Source organism: Sphaeramia orbicularis, chromosome 24 (assembly GCF_902148855.1).
Source record: "Sphaeramia orbicularis chromosome 24, fSphaOr1.1, whole genome shotgun sequence".
In the NCBI taxonomy this organism is placed as follows: Eukaryota; Metazoa; Chordata; class Actinopteri; order Kurtiformes; family Apogonidae; genus Sphaeramia; species Sphaeramia orbicularis.
Genome location: NC_043979.1, coordinates 50,066,110 through 50,086,727, shown reverse-complemented (window position 1 = coordinate 50,086,727; position 20,618 = coordinate 50,066,110). Strand labels below are relative to the sequence as shown.

General features: G+C 44.7%; 1 protein-coding gene across 3 annotated transcripts; it reads right to left on the bottom strand.

Annotated features, from left to right (window-relative positions):
* Positions 1-1,851: 1,851 nt before the first annotated feature.
* klf11a (Kruppel like factor 11a) lies at positions 1,852-10,521 on the bottom strand. 3 transcript variants are annotated; one of them, XM_030129251.1, is made up of 4 exons: positions 10,286-10,521; positions 4,572-4,787; positions 3,635-4,481; positions 1,852-3,085 (listed from the first exon to the last, which is right to left on the bottom strand). In XM_030129251.1, the coding sequence occupies exons 2-4, from the start codon at positions 4,761-4,763 to the stop codon at positions 2,790-2,792; spliced, it is 1,335 nt and encodes a 444-aa protein (XP_029985111.1). In that variant the 5' UTR covers positions 4,764-4,787; positions 10,286-10,521; the 3' UTR covers positions 1,852-2,789. The 3 variants fall into 3 exon arrangements, with proteins under 3 accessions (XP_029985111.1, XP_029985110.1, XP_029985112.1); XM_030129250.1 differs by having other exon boundaries at positions 10,332-10,521; XM_030129252.1 differs by having other exon boundaries at positions 4,572-4,791; positions 10,338-10,521.
* Positions 10,522-20,618: the final 10,097 nt, after the last annotated feature.

Sequence of the window (20,618 nt, the reverse complement as noted above, 5' to 3'; positions counted from 1 at the left end):
AGTTATGGATAAAAAAAGATGTCATCCAAACATCTTTGTAAAGAATTTAATGTCATTGTTTTTGTTTCATTTCATGCTTTATCATTTATCTTTTAATGGTTTTCTTGTCACTTTTTCTAACTGCAAACATCGCGTTCCTTTTTTTTTTTCCAAGATGTCTGTCTATAGTAAAAAAAAAATAAAAAGTCTAACTGAACAAATAAAAAAGTACCAGTGTTTCCAAGAAAACATTGTTTGGAGCAGATTTTTCTTTAATGTCTACAACAATAATTTAAAAAAAGTCCAAAATCTGCAAAAATAAAGATATTTTAAGGAAAGTTTCAGGAAAATTAATTAAAAAGGCAGGTTTTTGTTATTACGCAATAGCATCAGATCAAATAAAATGCAATAAATGACACATTTATTCACTGGGAAACAAAGAGACGTCAAAGCAACACTGATGTAATAGTAAATTTTTTATTATAAAAGCCATATTCTTCATCATCGCTTACAGGCAAATGTTCAGAAATGGGATTAATTCTGATATAAGATGTTATTATTAAGAATAACATTTAATAACATGAGGTATTTTCTTACTGGCTACACTATGGGCCAAATCAAGCTATCAAAAACAGCACTTATTCCTCAACAAATTTTTATTAAATAATAATAATAATAATAATAATAAAGCAATGATCGTAGGTAGTATCACAGTGAGGAATACTGTCCACTGACATCTGAAAAGATCAATAAGTCGTACTGTCCATAAATGTGGAATACACAGAACATTCATATAGATATTAATAAATGTACAATATTTACAGATAAACAGAAGTCTGCTGATGACAGAAGCACAAGAAAGAGGCTTTGGCAAAATATAAAAAAAAAAAGAGTGCATACATCTGCGAAAAACATGACGATTACTGTACACATGAAGTAAACATGGGGGGGGGGGGGGGAGGGAGAGAGGAGAGAGAGAGTGAGTACAAAAAACAATTCAGTTTTATTCCAAATCCAGTGCAATGTCAGGTTTGTGTTGGTTTGTGTTTGTGGATGAGCAGCAGCCTGTCCTCCTCCTCCTCTTTCTCCTCTTCTGACAGTCAGTTTGTGATTGGTGGCAGTTCATTGTCCTGAGCAGGAAGTCCCATAATGGCGGCTCTGGCTCCGCCCACGCGCTGAAAAAACCCAGGATTTGTTTGATGATGGAGTTTGGAAACGGAGGCGTGGCCTCGTGGAGTGAATTTATCAAAGCCATCAGACTCTGGAGTCGAACACGATGATGATGAAGGTTCTGATGGACTGAACCGCAGAACGGACCCAAACTGGACCACCTCATACACCAGCTCATTCCAGGAAATACCCCAGACCCATCTTCTCTGACATCCGTCCCAATGTCGGAGGCGGAGCCACATGGACTGACACCCTGAGCTCCTATTGGTCAGAGGTGGCGTCATGTGACCCGCCCCACCTCTCCCCCTCTGTCTGGACGTCGTCGGTCCAGATCTGAGCGTGAACGTGGCGTTCTGGGATCAAAACTTATGTGTTTGAACAATTTAGTGGAAGCGTAAAAACACAGTTTAGTCTGATCCAGCAGAAAAAAAAGGAAATATTCCAAATGAACAGGTTCGTTCAGGTTCCACTTGTTAAAAGAACTTATAAATAATGACAACTGTAAGGAGTTCTCTTTGTTTTAGTGTAAAAAAGTCAAATTACATGAAAATATTTACATTTATAATAATAATACTAATAATGGGTTAGATTTTCTATAGTGCTTTTCTAGACACTCTAAGTGGTCTTACTGATCCATTCTTCATTCGCTCTCACATTCTCCCTCTGGTGGTGGTAAACTACATCTGTATCCACAGCTGTCCGGGGGGGGGGGGGGGCAGACTGACAGAAGTGTGGCTGACAATTCACGCCTATGGCCCCTCCCACCACCAAACATTCATATGCATTCATACACCAGTGTGAGTGGCACTGGAGGAGGAAGTGTCTGCCCAAGCACACAACGGACTGACAGAGTGGGATTCGAACCGCCAACCCTTCGGTTATTGGACAACCCGATCTACCACCTGAGCCACGGCCGCCCCCTTCCTTTTAAAACTAGAGTTTAAAAAAAGTGAATAATCTGAACAAATGTGAACATGTTTGAATCTAAACCAGTGTAAATATGGGAATATTCAGTCTGTTCTTCAAGTGGATTTCAGATCCAGTCTGTGTCTAAATACTCAACAGGCTGAACATTGGTCACATGACTCTGCTTTATATGTTATTCACATTTTTAAGGAAACTTGGCAGATTTTCATCATGTAATTGGACTTTTCTAACACTCAGATTCTTCACATGTTGTCATTATTCATGTGTTCTGGTTCTGGTCTCATATAAAATTTCCGTTCATATGTTCAGTGTTCTTTTTGCTTTTCCGGACCGGACTGGACCTCCTGCGGTCTGTTTTTGGTCCACGGGCCGTATGTTTGACCCCACCGCATTAACGCCGTAGACAGTGCTTGGTTGTGTCACATGATCCTGCAGATGTCCGACGGTCTGACTTCATGTCTCTGCAGAGTTCGAATTCACACAAATAAAAGGTTTGAAGAACAAACGAACCTGATGACCTGATGGCGTGGCCTCCGTCTGCTCTGAATCCACTTCCTCTCACTTCCTGTAAACGCAGTCGGAGGTTCCATCTTGACGGAGGCTGAGCTGATTCAACCGAAGGTGGACCGTGGTGGGTGTGGTTCCAGTGGCTGGGCGGCGGCCCCTCCCCCCTGGTGTCCTGAGTTGCCCTCGTGGGCTCCTGGATGAGGCTTTTAATTGGCCGCAGGAATCAACACGCCGACTGGAAGGGCGGAGCCTCGGGGCGGTCCCTTGGGCAGGGCCACTTTGCTGAGGTCTCGGGTTTCGGCGGGCCATGACGACGCCCGTTTGGCAGTCATGTGTCGCCGGGCGTGTTTGGTCAGGTGGTCGCTGCGCATGAAGCGGCGGTCGCACACAGTGCACACAAACTTCTTCTCACCAGTGTGCGTTCGTCGATGGCGAGAAAGTTCATCAGAACGGGCGAACTTTTTATCGCAGCCTTCCCAGTGACAGCTGAAGGGCTTCTCTCCTGTGGGGGGAGGGGGGGGGGGGTGGGGAGGTGGAAGAGACACATGTCAGTGTGGGGGTTTCTGGTTCAATTCCCTGCTACAGCAGAACTGTTGGATGATATGCCCTTTAGCCACGCCCTTAACCCCCATGTCCCACCCAGACATGCCCCGCCCACTGCCCCCCCCTCTGCAGAGGATTCCCATGACTGTTAAATTCACCTGTTTACTGTAAATGTTCCGTTTGATGGAACTGTTGTTCTGTTTCCTTCCCTCTTGGACTCCAGCGGTTTAAAACTGAACAGGTTCAACACAGACTGAACTGACTAGAGCAGCAGAACAGACCAAGGACCAACAGCACAAACCGCTCATTACATTCACTCCTGTTTGAATAATCCTCTTAAATATTTGACGTGTTTCTGTTTTACTTTGATTCTTTCGTTTATTTCCCAAATGTTTTTGTTTTCTGGATTATTTTGTGTCTTATAAATCTAATTTCCGCTGGTGTTTTCTCATTGGCTTTCAGTCCCCTCCCCCCTCTGAGGGCGTGGCTCTGTGACCTTCGACCCTACCTGTGTGTGTGCGCAGGTGAGCCTTCAGGTGGGAGCTCTTAAAGTACGTCTTCTTGCAGCCGGGGAAGTTGCACACGTAGTTCCTCCTGCGGGAGAAGTCGGCCTGCGAGGCGCCGCCGCCGCCCGCCCCCGTGGGCATGTAGACCGGAGCCGGGGCCAGGGGGAGGAGCTTGGTGTTGCCGAGGGTCACGACGGTCTGCGGGCCCTGCGGCGTCTGGGACACAGGTGGCTGCGGGACCACGAACATGACGGTCCCCTGGGGGACGGCCGAACCCACCAGCAGCGGTGGCGGGAACCCGGACGACGACTGGGGCAGGATGGGCTTCGGCCCCGCCTGCGTCTGCACCTGCACCGGAGCCTGGACGAAGGCGGAGATCATCCCGGTCCGCCCACCCACCGGGAACACCTGGCACAGGACGGGCGACCCGGACACCGGCGGTGAGGAAGGAGCAGAGGAGGAAGACGGGGCGGAAGACGGGGTAAACAACGGCGGGCTGACGGGAGACGACGGCAGCTCATCCCCACCCCCTGGAGGCGTCTCCGGAGCCTTTGGCGGTGTGGGCGTGTCCAAGAGTGCGGCGGAGTGGGCGTGGCTGAGGCTGTCGGCAGTGTGACGGATGACGCTGGTGGCCATGGCTCTGCTGGGCGGGGCCACGCAGGACAATGCAGAGTGAGGCAGAAGTGCTGAGGTCTCTGAGGTGTGGGCGTCGCTGAGAAGGGGGGCGGGGCCGAGGCTGGGGCGAGGCAAGACCGGTCTGAAGGCGGGGCTTAGAGCAGAGGTGGCAGTGGTGAGGACAGCGGTGGTGGAGGCCTCGGCGAAGCTAGGACTATGAGGCGGAGTCATACACTGCGGTGAGACAGACACGGAGGTCACATGTCGTCACAGTGACACAGGCGTGTTCTTACCGTGTACGTCGTCATGGTTACGTGGTCTTACCAGTGAGGACAGAGCGATCAGGTCCTTGGGAGTGTCCACGCCTTCTGAGTGGAGCTGAATGGAGTCACACGAGTCGGAGGTGGGCGTCAGCGGGCGGGGCTTGTGCGACCTTTGACCCCAGAAGCTCATGCTGACCAGTGCCTCGGCCGCCTCCAGGTCGTGGTACTCGACGTTGCACTGTTTCTGCTCCATGGCGACCAGCAGGCGGCGCTACACCTGGAAATGACACGGACCCAGGGTTAGCGTGAGCAACCAGACTGAGCTACAGGGGGCGGGGCCAAACGCACAGAGGGCAGACTGAGCTGCAGGGGGCGGGGCCAAACGCACAGAAGGTTGGAACACCTGAACAGATCTGAACCTCAAATGTTCTCCAGAACTATAAGCTCAGTGTTACTCATATTCTGCTTCAGTTAATCATCTCCACATCAGCTGGACATTCAAACTATTACTGACGGTCTGTTCTGTGTTGTTTTTGTGCTTTGTAAACCCCTCCCTGGCCTGGACCGGACCCTCTGGTGGTCCAGTTTTGACCTTCAGAACCACATCCTTCATTCTATCTGTCTGTTTTTGAACACTTACAGCAGGATCTGAAACGGTCCTGGGACGGTGCCATGTGGGACTAATTGGATGGATCAGTCTAGTTTCTGGTTCAAACTGAATTCTGACAGTGACAATGAGGGTTGTGAGAAAATATCGGTTCTGCAATATATCGCGATATTTCATTTCACAATACTGTATTGATATTAAAAAGTACTGTATGGATATTTTTATGTATTTATTCAAATGCAGATATTGTGAAGGTTCATTTTTGTTGTTTGGTTTACTTTATTGTTTATATTTTATTTATTATTATTTCACACTCTTTTATTCAATAATGTTGGTTCCTTTGTTTGGATTGAACTCAAATCCTGTTCTGATGTTAGTTCTGAACTAATAGAATCTGAACATTTGAACAGGATCTGAAACTGGAATGTCTGTAAAACACAATTTCAGTTTGAACACAGTTGGAACATTTGCTGATAGAACATTAGATCCTGTTGGGATCAAATACAAATGTGTTTAGGATTTGAGCAGATTTATGATGGAATTCAATTCTTCAAAGAAATAATCATTAAAAAAACAAAAAACAAATAAAAATGGCCTTTTTAATAGTATCATGATATATCAGGATATATCATATCGTGATCCTAGTATTGTGATTTGTATCGTATCACCAGATTCTTGCCGATTCACAGCCCTAGTGTCCATGACTCCTTAAACAGTTTTTGACAGAACATTTGATGGTTTTCTTTTTGCTGCAGCTTCACTTACGGACTTAGATAAACAAACAAACAAACAAACAAATAAACAAACAAACCAACGCATCGGTCCTTGAATGTTTCATCAGATGTTTTTTCAGTTTCTATAAATCCAAACTCCTCCTTTCATCTTAAACCTAAACTGTGTCAGACATCAGCTGGTCTCAAACCACCCGTCTGCGCCTGGTTTTTCTTCTTCTGTGGTAAAACCCACACGCCCATCTAATTACACATGACGTCAACATTTCCCACTTCCTCCTCTGGGACGAGAAAAAACAAAAACACCAGGCAGACCAAGTAAAAACTGACGACTGCAGATGAAGCTCATTGATCCCAACAAGTCATTTCCAAACAGTTGGAGAACACGGAACCTGTCGGAATGATGCCTCAGGTCAGGATCAGGATTAAAAGGTGGAGAATAAGAGCAGGTTCAGATGGTTAGCATCTAAATGTAGCCTCAGTTAGCGTTCACCTTAAATGGGTTCAGATGGTTAGCATCTAAACATAGCCTCATTTTGCGTTCACTTTAAATGGGTTCAGATGGTTAAACGTAGCCTCAGTTAGTGGTCACTTTAAATGGGTTCAGATGGTTAGCGTATAAACGTAGCCTCAGTTAGCATTCACTTTAAATGGGTTCAGATGGTTAAACGTAGCCGCAGTTAGTGTTCACCTTAAATGGGTTCAGATGGTTAGCGTCTAAACGTAGCCTCAGTTAGCATTCACTTTAAATGGGTTCAGATGGTTAGCATCTAAACATAGCTTCAGTTAGCGTTCACTTTAAATGGGTTCAGATAGTTAGCGTCTAAACGTAGCCTCAGTTAGCATTCACCTTAAATGGGCTCAGATGATTAGCATCTCAACATAGCCTCAGTTAGTGTTCACGTTAAATGGGTTCAGATGGTTAAACGTAGCCTCAGTTAGCGTTCACCTTAAATGGGTTCAGATGGTTAGCGTCGAGATGTAGCCTCAGCGTTCACCTTAAATGGGCTCAAATAGTTAGTGTCTAAACGTAGCCTCAGTTAGCGTTCACCTTAAATGGGTTCAGATGGTTAGCATCTACACATAGCCTCAGTTAGCGTTCACCTTAAATGGGTTCAGATGGTTAGCATCTAAACGTAGCCTCAGTTAGCGTTCACCTTAAATGGGTTCAGATGGTTAGTGTCGAAATGCAGCCTCAGTGTTCACCTTAAATGGGCTCAAATGGTTAGCGTCTAAATGTAGCCTCAGTGTTCACTTTAAATGGGCTTAGATGGTTAGCATCTAAACGTAGCCTCAGTTAGCGTTCACCTTAAATGGGTTCAGATGGTTAGCGTCTAAATGTAGCCTCAGTTAGCGTTCACCTTAAATGGGTTCAGATGGTTAGCGTCTAAACGTAGCCTCAGTTAGCGTTCACCTTAAATGGGTTCAGATGGTTAGCGTCTAAACATAGCCTCAGTTAGCGTTCACTTTAAATGGGCTCAGATGGTTAGCGTCTAAACATAGCCTCAGTTAGTGTTCACTTTAAATGGGCTCAGATGGTTAGCGTCTAAATGTAGCCTCAGTTAGCATAAACTCAAATTATGAGGCCGTACATTTAAGTTTTACAATAATATAAATGTTTTCAGTATAAATAAAATAAAATATACAGAGTTTTAGTCAAATAACAGCAAAAAATATCTAACAATGCGTCTATAAACATAGAAAAAACATCAGGATTGAATGTTAATGATTCAAAACTGAAATATTAAGGTTAATAAACCATTTTATTGTGACGTGGAGATGGGAGGAGGCGACAAAGGGCTTCTGGGTAAAAGTGCTCGTCTATGTTGGCGAGCGGCGAATACGGAGCTGCAAGTACAGGAAGGGTGGAGGGGCGATCAAGAGGGCGAGAGACCTATAGATAAACAGAGAGAGAGAGAGAGAGAGAGAGAGAGAGGGTCCAACCATCATCAGCTCCGGACCTCAACAACAGGACCCTCCCCCTCCAGTGATACTCCACACCCCCCCCATCATAAAAAAAACAAAAAAAAACAATAAGCCCCGCCCCCCCACATTAACATGCACAGACTGGTCCAGAGAGAGAGAGAGAGAGAGAGAGGGGAAGCTCCCAACAGGAAGTAGAGTTCGAGAAAACAGTCAATCTGTTGCAACAAACACACACACTGTGTTTTTCTGCACGGACACTGCAGTTTCCCACGCAGCCGATCACTCGAACACACCACACAGTGGCTCGACAGGACGTCACAGCAACAGGAAACGACAAACAGGCTCATTTAGCACTGCCGTTGCCCGTTCATACATGTATGAAAGTCATGTGTGTGTGTGTGTTCCTTTGTTTTGGTCTGGTGCTGCCTTCAGGTGCACGTTTTAACAACTGACATCACGCTTTTAAGAACACACAGATTCATTATTTTAACATTTACACACATTTTCTTTGTTTGTTTTTTTTTTGCCGTGAACTGAGTAAAGGTGTTATAAAGTGTTGTTTCCTTTGTCTTATACATGTTTTTAAAGCAGAAATCCTACTTGAATGAGAATATTTGCAGTTTTTGCTTCATTTTCTGAGTATCTTCAGATCACTGGTCAAACAAACACAACTTTTAATTACATTATAGAAAAAATAATGACAGCAAATGGTTCAGTCACACAGAAAGCATCATGGGAAATGCCATATCTGTTTGTTTTACCATACAGTCACATTAACAGCACATATTAAACACATGGAAATGATATTTAATTCTTCAGCTGCTCATGTGAATGAAAACAGGTGAATAAATGCTGTTTCTTAGAGTTTGAATTGTTGACTCATAATTACTAAAACAGTTCACAGATTAATGATCATGAGCTTAACATGTGAAGACGCTCACGTATGTTTAACACGAACCTGAGGCTGACAGCGACATGCATGCCATATTTTAAACATTTTCCTCCTGATTCCAGTTGACTGTACGTGTTATTTTCCTGTTGAAGCTGAAAACAGACGCTGATCAGACACAAAGACAATGAACGGAGCTGTGAATGCAACACGACGATGCGTTCACTGACTCCAGGTACGTGTGTGTGTAGTCGTCGCGTGTCCGTGTGTGGGTTTGTCATGTTGGGTCTTTCATGTAGTTACTGTTTTATATATCTTTCTTTGTTTGATGTCTTGTCATTGATGTCATGCTACATCTTTGAATTGTTTCAAAGGTTTTTAACTGTTTTGGCGTTTAACGTTTTTTTTTTGTCCTTACATTGTTCAGTTGTTTTCATCTTTTATGTCACTATCGTTTTCTTACATCTTTTCTTACGCAGTTTGTCCTTTTTTCATGTCTTTTGTCTTTTTTTGCGTTTTGTTATGCTACAGATTTTTCTCGTTTTTTGTCTTTTGGATATTTTTTAACACATTTTGTGTATTTTTTGTCACATTTTAGTAATTTTCCATTTTTTATTTTCTAATGTTTAGCCATTAACGTCTTTTACATCTTTTTTGTTGCGTCTTCAACTTTTACATTAAATTTTGTAAAAAAAAAAAAAAAAAAAAAAAAAAAAAATACAAGTTGATATTTCTAGCTGTGATTTTCAATACGAGTCAACAGGAACAATTTTATCGCAATAACATCTTAAAAACATTTTGACAGACGTGTAAAAATTCTCATAAACACATCATTTTTCCTGATCTATATGCTGTTTTTTTTTTTTTAATATTTATCATATTCTGTCCATTAAATGAACTGTTAAAATGAACATTTTCTAAATTCTTATTCATTGACCTTTTGTTGTTCTATCTTTTAACATTTTGTTGCAAATAATGTTTTCATGTTTTACATCGTTTTTGTTCTTACATCTTTTACGGTTTTTGTTTTTCTTCATCTTTCGTCTTTTTTCGGTTCTTACATCTTGTCGTTTTCAGCATGCTACAACTTTTAGCTGTTTTTTCTTTTACGTTGTTTCTCATATTTGACTTGTTTTTTGTTGCATGAAATGATTTTTCCTTTAGTATCATCTCACCTTTTGTTGCAAACAATGAAAAAGACTAATAATTGACGCATAATGTGATTTTTTGTCATTTTCAGTTGTTGATGTGATGTTTATTATGAACATTATTATATTGTTGATGATTGTGTTGTTGTTGTGATTTTTGTGTGTTTTGTTGTGTAGGTTTTCATCCTTAGCTCAGATATAAATGTAAGTGTTTGTGTCGTTAACAGTAAAAACCCGTTTGTTGTTTTTGTTTGTGTTGCAGATGTGAAACTTTGGGATGTTGATGCGGTGCAGTGATGTTGTGTCAGTCACACACACACACACACACACACACACACACACACAGTCTGACCTTAAATAAACCTGTCCAATCCGCCAAAATCAGCCCAAACCGCCGCTAACATTCCGCCGTTAGCCGCTCCGGAGCCGAACCGGGACCAGCGGACCCGGTCGGAACCGCGGACACAACTTAACCGGGACGGAGCGGAGGCGGACAGGTGTCAGCCCGGACCGGACTCACCTGGCACAGGAGCGGCTTCACCGTCAGAGCCCCGGCGGGAGGAGGAGAACCGGGCTCCGGCGGGAGGCGTCCGACGAAACGGGTCCGAAGGCGGCGGAGGCGGTTCCGGAGAGTCCGAGACGAGCCGCGGCTCCGGCAGCGGACTGAGCAGCAGACCGCTTCAGCTGAGTGGAGCCCCGGAAAAAAAGAGAAAAGAAAAACCGGAGACAGAAAAAAAAAAACACAGAAACAAAATTCACAGCGGTCTGGCGGGTGGTAACACGCAGCCAATCACAGGCAAAGGTGTAGCGAGCCGCGGCCAATCACAGGCGAGGCGGTGCGTGATCAGTACGTGCTCGCGACGCCATTGGTCCGAGGCGGGGTGCGTGGCTGTCGGGGGGCGTGGCAGCGGAGTCAGCGGTGTCAGAGTAAACCCGGTGAACCCGGTGGCGCGCGCTCGAACTGGGGGAAAGGTTGGAAACAGACAGGCGCGAGGAGGACGGGCACGCGCACGGCGAGAGAGAGAGAGAGAGAGAGAGAGAGAGAGAGAGAGAGACTGCAGAGGCCCGCGCGCACACCGACGCACAACATACAGTAGAACACACAACATACAACATATGAAAACACAACACACAGTACACACGGACACAACACACACAACTGACAACACACAGACAATACACAACAATAGAAATACATAACACACAATATACAATATACACAACTTACAACACACAGACCCACAATACACATACACACAAATACATAACACACAGTATACACAACATACAACACATGGACACACAACATAAGTATATACAACACACAATATACATCACATACAGACACACAACATACAAATACACACAGATACACAACACACACACCAAGTGTTGATTTGATGCTGATATTTTTGTATTTGTGTTTATTTTTAGTCGATTTAGATTCAGTTTAAGTTCAGTTTATAAATAAAGTCCAACTGTGGGTTAGGGTCTATAACAGGTGGTTTAATAAAGGAGGAGGAGGAGGGAGAGGAGGAGGGGGAAGAAGAGGAAGAGCAGGGAGAGGAGGAGGGAGAAGAGGAGGAGGAAGAAGAGGAGGAGGAGGAGGGAGAGGAGGAGGAGGAAGAAGAGGAGGAATATTAGTGGACATTCCCAGTCTCTGGTGTGTAGGTTTGTCATTCTCCTCACAGTAAACCCATCATCTCCGTCACCTCCTTCATCTCCATCACCTCCTTCATCTCCGTCACCTCCTTCATCTCCATCAGCTCCTTCACCGACACCGAGGGGTTAACACTGGGAACACCAACACCGTATTTTCGTACATTACATGTTTCCCGCCTGTTTTTAAATTCTGACGTCATTCTCGTATTATTATAGTTTTATTCTGGAAATGTGGCAACATTATTCTCATAATATTACAACTTCATTCTCGTAAAATTATGACACTTTTTTGTTTCGACTTTATCCTCATAAAATTACCGTCTTTTCTGCTACTTTTTTCATACGCTATGAACCTGCGGCTCGATAAGTGATTTGTCTAATTTATGTTTTCTGAGCTAACGATCGATCCGACTGTGGAAGAAGGAAATAGAGCTGTGCACCAATGACACGATGGAGAGACGGGGTGGGTGTGGCTTATAGTCAGGTGCGGCCAATAGTCTGGAAAGTACGGTACGGGATTTATCTCAATATTTCATATGACTTTATTCTCGTAGTGCAGTGGTTCTTAACCTTGTTGGAGGTACTGAACCCCACCAGTTTCATATGCGCATTCACCGAACCCTTCTTTATTAAAAAATGAAATATGATTTTTTTCCAAATTCAAGACACAGGCATATATTTTACTGGTGCACAAAATGAACCATGCATTAACATCACTGTGTTCAAAGAACAAAACCAATACAGTGCATGAACTCACAACATATTCCATACCTTTTCACAAAGACATGACCTTTTTTAATACTGCCGCACTGAAATGGTTTTAATTTTTGTATTCCAATAATGAACTTCTTGTATTTATGCTATTTATCATTTTTAACATTTGAACACACACCCATCACCTAATTTCCATCGGGCTACAATAATAATGAATATGTACTGCAAATCAGTGTGACTTCTGCTGTTGCCTTTGACAGACCAGTTCAGAAATGCGTGGCTTCACCTTGGTAAGTGCCACTCTCATGTCATTTTCACAACAAAGTCTGTTCCTTTTCTTCGTTTTTATGTCCAGCATCCTTATTACGGCACTAGCTCGGCTTTAGTGTAATACAATTTCTCCATCCGCGACGGTGCGTCGGTCGTCATGTGATTGTAACTGACCAGTGCGGTGACCGAAAAATGTAAACAAACGCTACACATGGCTGCCTCCGTGGGTAACAGGAAGTAGCAAAAGTCATAACAACGATGTGGAAAATACTCAAATAATTCGTCAGACGAGTGGAAGAGATTATAAACACTTCCGGATTGTGCTGTAGTGCTGTAAGCAACAACAATACACCGCGTATATTGGATGTCAATCAGAGAAAGAGTCTCCGAAGCTGTTTGTTTACGTACACAGACCTAGCCCGACACACGAGTGTGTGTCTGGACCTCCGCCGAACCCCTGAGACTGACTCACCGAACCCCTAGGTTAAGAACCACTGTCGTAGTGACTGGTGTTTCTATTTTCTTATGTGGTCCTTAAACACTGTTGTACGATTATGCTACGAAGATAAAAAAATATGTAAAATAAGAAAAATAAAGTCATACATAAAGACACAGGGATCAACTTATACACAATAATAGTACTTTATAACGAGGATAATATTATAATTAAAGGAGATAAATGACTTATTAAAGGTTAAATATGGAGGCAGATTCATGTGGAAACAGTTGAATGTGTTTAAGGTTGAACTGATGAACAGTTTTACTCTGTTAGACTGCTGTTTACTGTACAGGGGCTTCGAGAAGGAAACGGAGAAGGAAACGGAGAAGGAAACAGAGAAGGAAACACAGAAGGAAACAGAAGGAAACAGAGAAGGAAACAGAGTGAAACAGAGAAGGAAACAGAAGGAAACGGAGAAGGAAACACAGAAGGAAACAGAGAAGGAAACACAGAAGGAAACAGAAGGAAACACACAAGGAAACAGAGTGAAACAGAGAAGGAAACAGAAGGAAACACACAAGGAAACACAGAAGGAAACAGAGAAGGAAACACAGAAGGAAACAGAAGGAAACACACAAGGAAACAGAATGAAACAGAGAAGGAAACAGAAGGAAACACAGAAGGAAACAGAAGGAAACAGAGAAGGAAACAGAAGGAAACAGAGAAGGAAACGGAGAAGGAAACGGAGAAGGAAACAGAGAAGGAAACAGAAGGAAACAGAGAAGGAAACAGAAGGAAACGGAGAAGGAAACAGAAGGAAACAGAGAAGGAAACAGAAGGAAACAGAGAAGGAAACGGAGAAGGAAACGGAGAAGGAAACAGAGAAGGAAACAGAAGGAAACAGAGAAGGAAACAGAAGGAAACAGAGAAGGAAACAGAAGGAAACAGAGAAGGAAACGGAGAAGGAAACAGAGAAGGAAACAGAGAAGGAAACAGAAGGAAACAGAAGGAAACAGAGAAGGAAACACAGAGGGAAACACAGAAGGAAACAGAGAAGGAAACAGAGAAGGAAACAGAGAAGGTAACAGAAGGAAACAGAAGGAAACGGAGAAGGAAACAGAGAAGGAAACAGAAGGAAACAGAGAAGGAAACAGAAGGAAACGGAGAAGGAAACAGAGAAGGAAACACAGAAAGAAACACAGAAGGAAATGGAGAAGGAAACAGAAGGAAACAGAGAAGGAAACAGAGAAGGAAATGGAGAAGGAAACGGAGAAGGAAACAGAGAAGGAAACGGAGAAGGAAACACAGAAGGAAACACAGAAGGAAACACAGAAGGAAACAGAGAAGGAAACAGAGAAGGTAACAGAAGGAAACAGAAGGAAACGGAGAAGGAAACAGAGAAGGAAACAGAAGGAAACAGAGAAGGAAACAGAAGGAAACGGAGAAGGAAACAGAGAAGGAAACACAGAAAGAAACACAGAAGGAAATGGAGAAGGAAACGGAGAAGGAAACAGAGAAGGAAACGGAGAAGGAAACACAGAAGGAAACACAGAAGGAAACAGAGAAGGAAACAGAGAAGGAAACGGAGAAGGAAACGGAGAAGAAACGGAGAAGGAAACACAGAAGGAAACAGAAGGAAACAGAGAAGGAAACAGAAGGAAACGGAGAAGGAAACAGAGAAGGAAACACAGAAAGAAACACAGAAGGAATGGAGAAGGAAACGGAGAAGGAAACACAGAAGGAAACACAGAAGGAAACAGAGAAGGAAACGGAGAAGGAAACGGAGAAAGAAACGGAGAAGGAAACACAGAAGGAAACAGAGAAGGAAACAGAGAAGGAAACAGAGAAGGAAACAGAAGGAAACACAGAAGGAAACACAGAAGGAAACGGAGAAGGAAACGGAGAAGGAAACAGAGAAGGAAACGGAGAAGGAAACAGAGAAGGAAACGGAGAAGGAAACAGAGAAGGAAACGGAGAAGGAAACGGAGAAGGAAACAGAGAAGGACTGAACAGATCGTGGTTCTTCAGTTCAGACTCTTTGGTTCTTATTGTTCTTCTTCCTGGAGCGTTTTCCTCTCAACGCCCCCCCAGTCCTCCCCCCAGTCCTCCCCCCAGTCCTCCCCCCAGTCCTCCCCCCAGTCCTCCCCCCTCCCCTCTGGTCTGATGAACTCGGGGACTCCTCTGCGTCCAGGTTGTAAACAGCCTCTCCAATAAAGAATTCCAGGGTGGGGCTAGGAGGCAGTCAGAACCCCCCCCCCCCCCCCTTTGTTGTGGCTGCTGTTAACTCCTTCACTCCTCCATCCTCCTCACAGGTATGGGAGGGAGGAGGGGTCGATGGAGGTGACGCTCACGTCATCCATGAGCAGACAAAGAGAAAGAGGAGCAGGAGGAGGAGGAGAAGAAAGAGGAGGAGGAGGAAGAGGAGGAGAAAGAGGAGGAGAAGGAGGAGGAAGAGGAGGAGGAAGAGGAGAAGGAGGAGGAGAGGAGGAGAAAGAAGAGGAGGAGGAAGAGGAGGAGGAGGAAGAGGAGGAGGAGGAGGAGGAAGAGGAGGAGGAAGAGGAGAAGGAGGAGGAAGAGGAGGAGAAAGAAGAGGAGGAGGAAGAGGAGGAGGAGGAGGAGGAAGAGGAGAAGGAGAAGGAGGAGAAGGAGAAGGAGGAGGAAGAGGAGGAGAAAGAAGAGGAGGAGGACGCCGACGATGACGACGCTAACACCAACGCTAACGCCGACGCAGAGTTCACATGAGGACAAAACCAACGAGACAACATGTTCTACAGACAGAAGAGTTCAGCTGAGGACTGCAGCTGAAACACACACAACAGTACACAACAGTACACAACAGTACACAACAGTACACAACAGTACACACTAGAACATAGAACAGTTCAACTGAGGGCTGCAGGTTCAACAGACACACACAACAACACAATAATACACAAGAACACACAAGAACACACAACAATACACAATAATACACAATACACAAGAACACACAACAGACACACAACAATACACAATAATACACAATACACAAGAACACACAACAATACACAATAATACACAATACACAAGAACACACAACAGACACACAACAATACACAATAATACACAATACACAAGAACACACAACAATACACAATAATACACAATACACAAGAACACACAACAGACACACAACAATACACAATAATACACAAGAATACACAAGAACACACAACAGACACACAACAATACACAATAATACACAAGAACACACAACAGACACACAATAATACACAATAGACTCACAACACACACACAATAACATCCAACAGACTCACAATTAAGGATGGGAATTGTTCTGAATTTAATGATTCTGATTCCATCAGTGATTTCATACACACACACACACACACACACACACACACACACACACACACACACACAGTGATCACAGCAGGACAAACAGATGACAGTGGGCCTGGTTCAGCTTGGGGGGGTGGGGGGGGTGGGCAGTGGATCTACAGACTCTTTACTAATTCCTCTACTACGTGGAACCGGTTCCACTCTGCTCATCTCCTGTTGTTGTGCTCCTCATCTCCTTTCCCCTACCTTCAGAAACTTGTGTTTGAGGGGGTATGACGTTTGTGTCCTGCACCAGAACCAGAACCAGAACCGGACCCAGATGACGGCCTGGTGTTCACTCTGCTGTTAGAGTCACCAGCACCGCGGAGAATGGATCACATGTGGACGAATGTTTGAGCAGACTGGATGGATTCCACCTTTAGAAGAAATGGAAGCTTTGACAGAGTTCTACTGGACCTGCTGTGGTCTGTTTGGACCTGCTGTGGTCTGTGTGGACCTGCTGTGGTCTGTTTGGACCTGCTGTGGTCTGTGTGGACCTGCTGTGGTCTGTGTGGACCTGCTGTGGTCTGTTTGGACCTGCTGTGGTCTGTGTGGACCTGCTGTGGTCTGTTTGGACCTGCTGTGGTCTGTGTGGACCTGCTGTGGTCTGTGTGGACCTGCTGTGGTCTGTTTGGACCTGCTGTGGTCTGTGTGGACCTGCTGTGGTCTGTGTGGACCTGCTGTGGTCTGTTTGGACCGTTTCTGCCTCAACTCCATGTTGTCTTCATTCTGACCAAAACAATGCAGCGTACACATGATGTCATCGCACATGCACCATGAAGGCAGAATCGATAAGCAGAACTGTTAAACAGGCAAACGATTCCAAGGAATCAAGCAACTGGGAACCGGTTCTGAATTCCCATCCCTACTCACAATAGACACACACCAGACACACTAGAACACACACTAGAACACACACCAGACACACTAGAACACACACTAGAACACACACTAGAACACACACCAGACACACTAGAACACACACTAGAACACACTAGAACACACAGCAGACACACTAGAACACACACTAGAACACACACCAGACACACTAGAACACACACTAGAACACACACCAGACACACTAGAACACACACTAGAACACACACCAGACACACTAGAACACACACTAGAACACACACCAGACACACTAGAACACACACTAGAACACACACCAGACACACTAGAACACACACCAGACACACTAGAACACACACTAGAACACACACCAGACACACTAGAACACACACTAGAACACACACCAGACACACTAGAACACACACTAGAACACACAGCAGACACACTAGAACACACAGCAAACACACTAGAACACACAGCAGACACACTAGAACACACACTAGAACACACACCAGACACACTAGAACACACACTAGAACACACACCAGAAACACTAGAACACACAGCAGACACACTAGAACACACACCAGACACACTAGAACACACACTAGAACACACACCAGACACACTAGAACACACACCAGACACACTAGAACACACTAGAACACACACCAGACACACTAGAACACACACCAGACACACTAGAACACACACCAGACACTAGAACACACAACAGACACACTAGAACACACACCAGACACTAGCACACACCAGACACTAGCACACACCAGACGCTAGAACACACACCAGACACACTAGAACACACACCGAACACACTAGAACACACACCAGACACACTAGAACACACAACAGACACACTAGAACACACAACAGACACTAGAACACACAACAGACACACTAGAACACACTAGAACACACACCAGACACACTAGAACACACTAGAACACACACCAGACACACTAGAACACACACTAGAACACACTAGAACACACAACAGACACACTAGAACACACAACAGACACTAGAACACACAACAGACACACTAGAACACACTAGAACACACAACAGACACACTAGAACACACTAGAACACACACCAGACACACTAGAACACACTAGAACACACACCAGACACACTAGAACACACACCAGACACACTAGAACACACTAGAACACACACCAGACACACTAGAACACACTAGAACACACACCAGACACACTAGAACACACACCAGACACACTAGAACACACTAGAACACACACCAGACACACTAGAACACACACTAGAACACACTAGAACACACACCAGACACACTAGAACACACTAGAACACACTAGAACGCACACCAGACACACTAGAACACACTAGAACACACACCAGACACACTAGAACACACTAGAACACACACCAGACACACTAGAACACACACTAGAACACACACTAGAACACACACCAGACACACTAGAACACACTAGAACACACTAGAACGCACACCAGACACACTAGAACACACTAGAACACACACCAGACACACTAGAACACACTAGAACACACACCAGACACACTAGAACACACACTAGAACACACTAGAACACACACCAGACTCCCTCAGCCTTGAACTCTAATCAGAATCCTAAATATTCTCATATCCTCTGTTCCTGTTGGGATTCTGGTCTGTGTTTGTGTTTATTTCGTTTGTGTTGTTTGCGTTGTTTCTGTTCGCTGCAGTTGTGACTTTTCCATCTTGTTGCGTCTTTTGCGACATTTTCCTTTTATCCACTGACTCTTTCGTGTCTTTTCCATTGTTTTCCTCTCATGGTTTCTGAGACCTTTACAACTCGTGTCTTTTGCAACTTTTTGTCTTTTTGTTGGTATTTTCTCTTTGTTGCGTCCTCATTTTTAACTCATCTTTTCAACACTTTTGTGCCTTTTACATCATTTGTCTTCTTTCATCTTATACTATATTTTTGCCTTGTTTATGTCTTTTCCTTTATTTGCATTTGTGTCTTATTGCGACATTTAGTTTTTTAACGGTGTGTGTATTTTGTGTATTTTTCTTCTGTTTCATCTTTAACCATCTAATGTTTTGTGTTTTTCCCGTTGCCTCTCAGTTGTCTGTTGGTGTCACATGTTTCAGTTTTGTGTCCGTCCTCTGCCGTCTCACCTGTTGACCTCCTTTACAGCAGCAGGTTGCCATGGCAACCGGTCCTGAAGGGGTTAAAGGCATCTGCGGAGCTCCAGTGGAAGAGGGAAAACTGGGACAAAAGCAGGATCTGGCAACGGAGTGGGGTGACGCCAGTTCAGGTCCGTTTGCAGGTTCAGCGAGGTTATGAAAAAAAAAAAAGGAAAGAAGGAAAACAGCAGCAACAGCAGCAGCAACAGCAGCAGCAACAGCAGCAGCAACAGCAGCAGCAACAGCAGCAGCAACAGCAGCAGCAACAGCAGCAGCGACAGCAACAGCAACGCTCTGAGGAAGAGCAGAGTTAACAGGAAGAAAAGCCTGGAGTTAAAGGAAGGAAACAGAGCTCAGCTGTTTGGAACGTGAGCTCAGAGAGACTGGCAACATCTGGAGGAGTCAACACAGCAACAACCATGGCAATGACCACGGCAACGACAACATCCACATCGATGACTATGGATCACAAAGACTGAGGGGAAGGAGAATGACCAAAGCAACGACCATGACCAACGGCAACAACTGCGGCAACAACCACAGAGGCTGAGGGGGAAGAGACCAACCATGGTGACGACCACACCAATGACCATGACCAACAGCAACGACCATGACTACGGCAACGACCATGACCAAAGCAACGACCATGACCCCAGCAACGACCATGACCAAAGCAATGACCATGACCAACAGCAACGACCATGACTACGGCAACGACCATGACCAAAGCAACGACCATGACCCCAGCAACGACCATGACCAAAGCAATGACCATGACCAAAGCAACGACCATGACTACGGCAACAACCATGACCAAAGCAACGACCATGACCCCAGCAACGACCATGACCAAAGCAACGACCATGACCAAAGCAACGACCATGACCACAGCAACGACCATGACCACGGCAACGACCATGACCACAGCAACAACCATGACCACGGCAACGACCATGATCACAGCGACAACCATGACCACGGCAATGACCGTGAGAATGGCGACGACCATGACCACGACAACAACAATGAGAACGGCAACGACCATGAGCATAGCAATGACCATGCCCACAGCAACAACCATGACCACAGCAACCACTATGACCATAGCAACAACAATGAGAACGGCAACAACCATGACCACAGCAACGACCATGATGGCTAAGGGGGAGGAGCCTAACCACGACACTGGACCAACTCTGAGTCCATTGACGAATCCCACATTCAACTGAAGGTCTTTAACGTTAAAATCATTGAAACTGTCACAGATGAAACTGTTCAGATCACACCATATC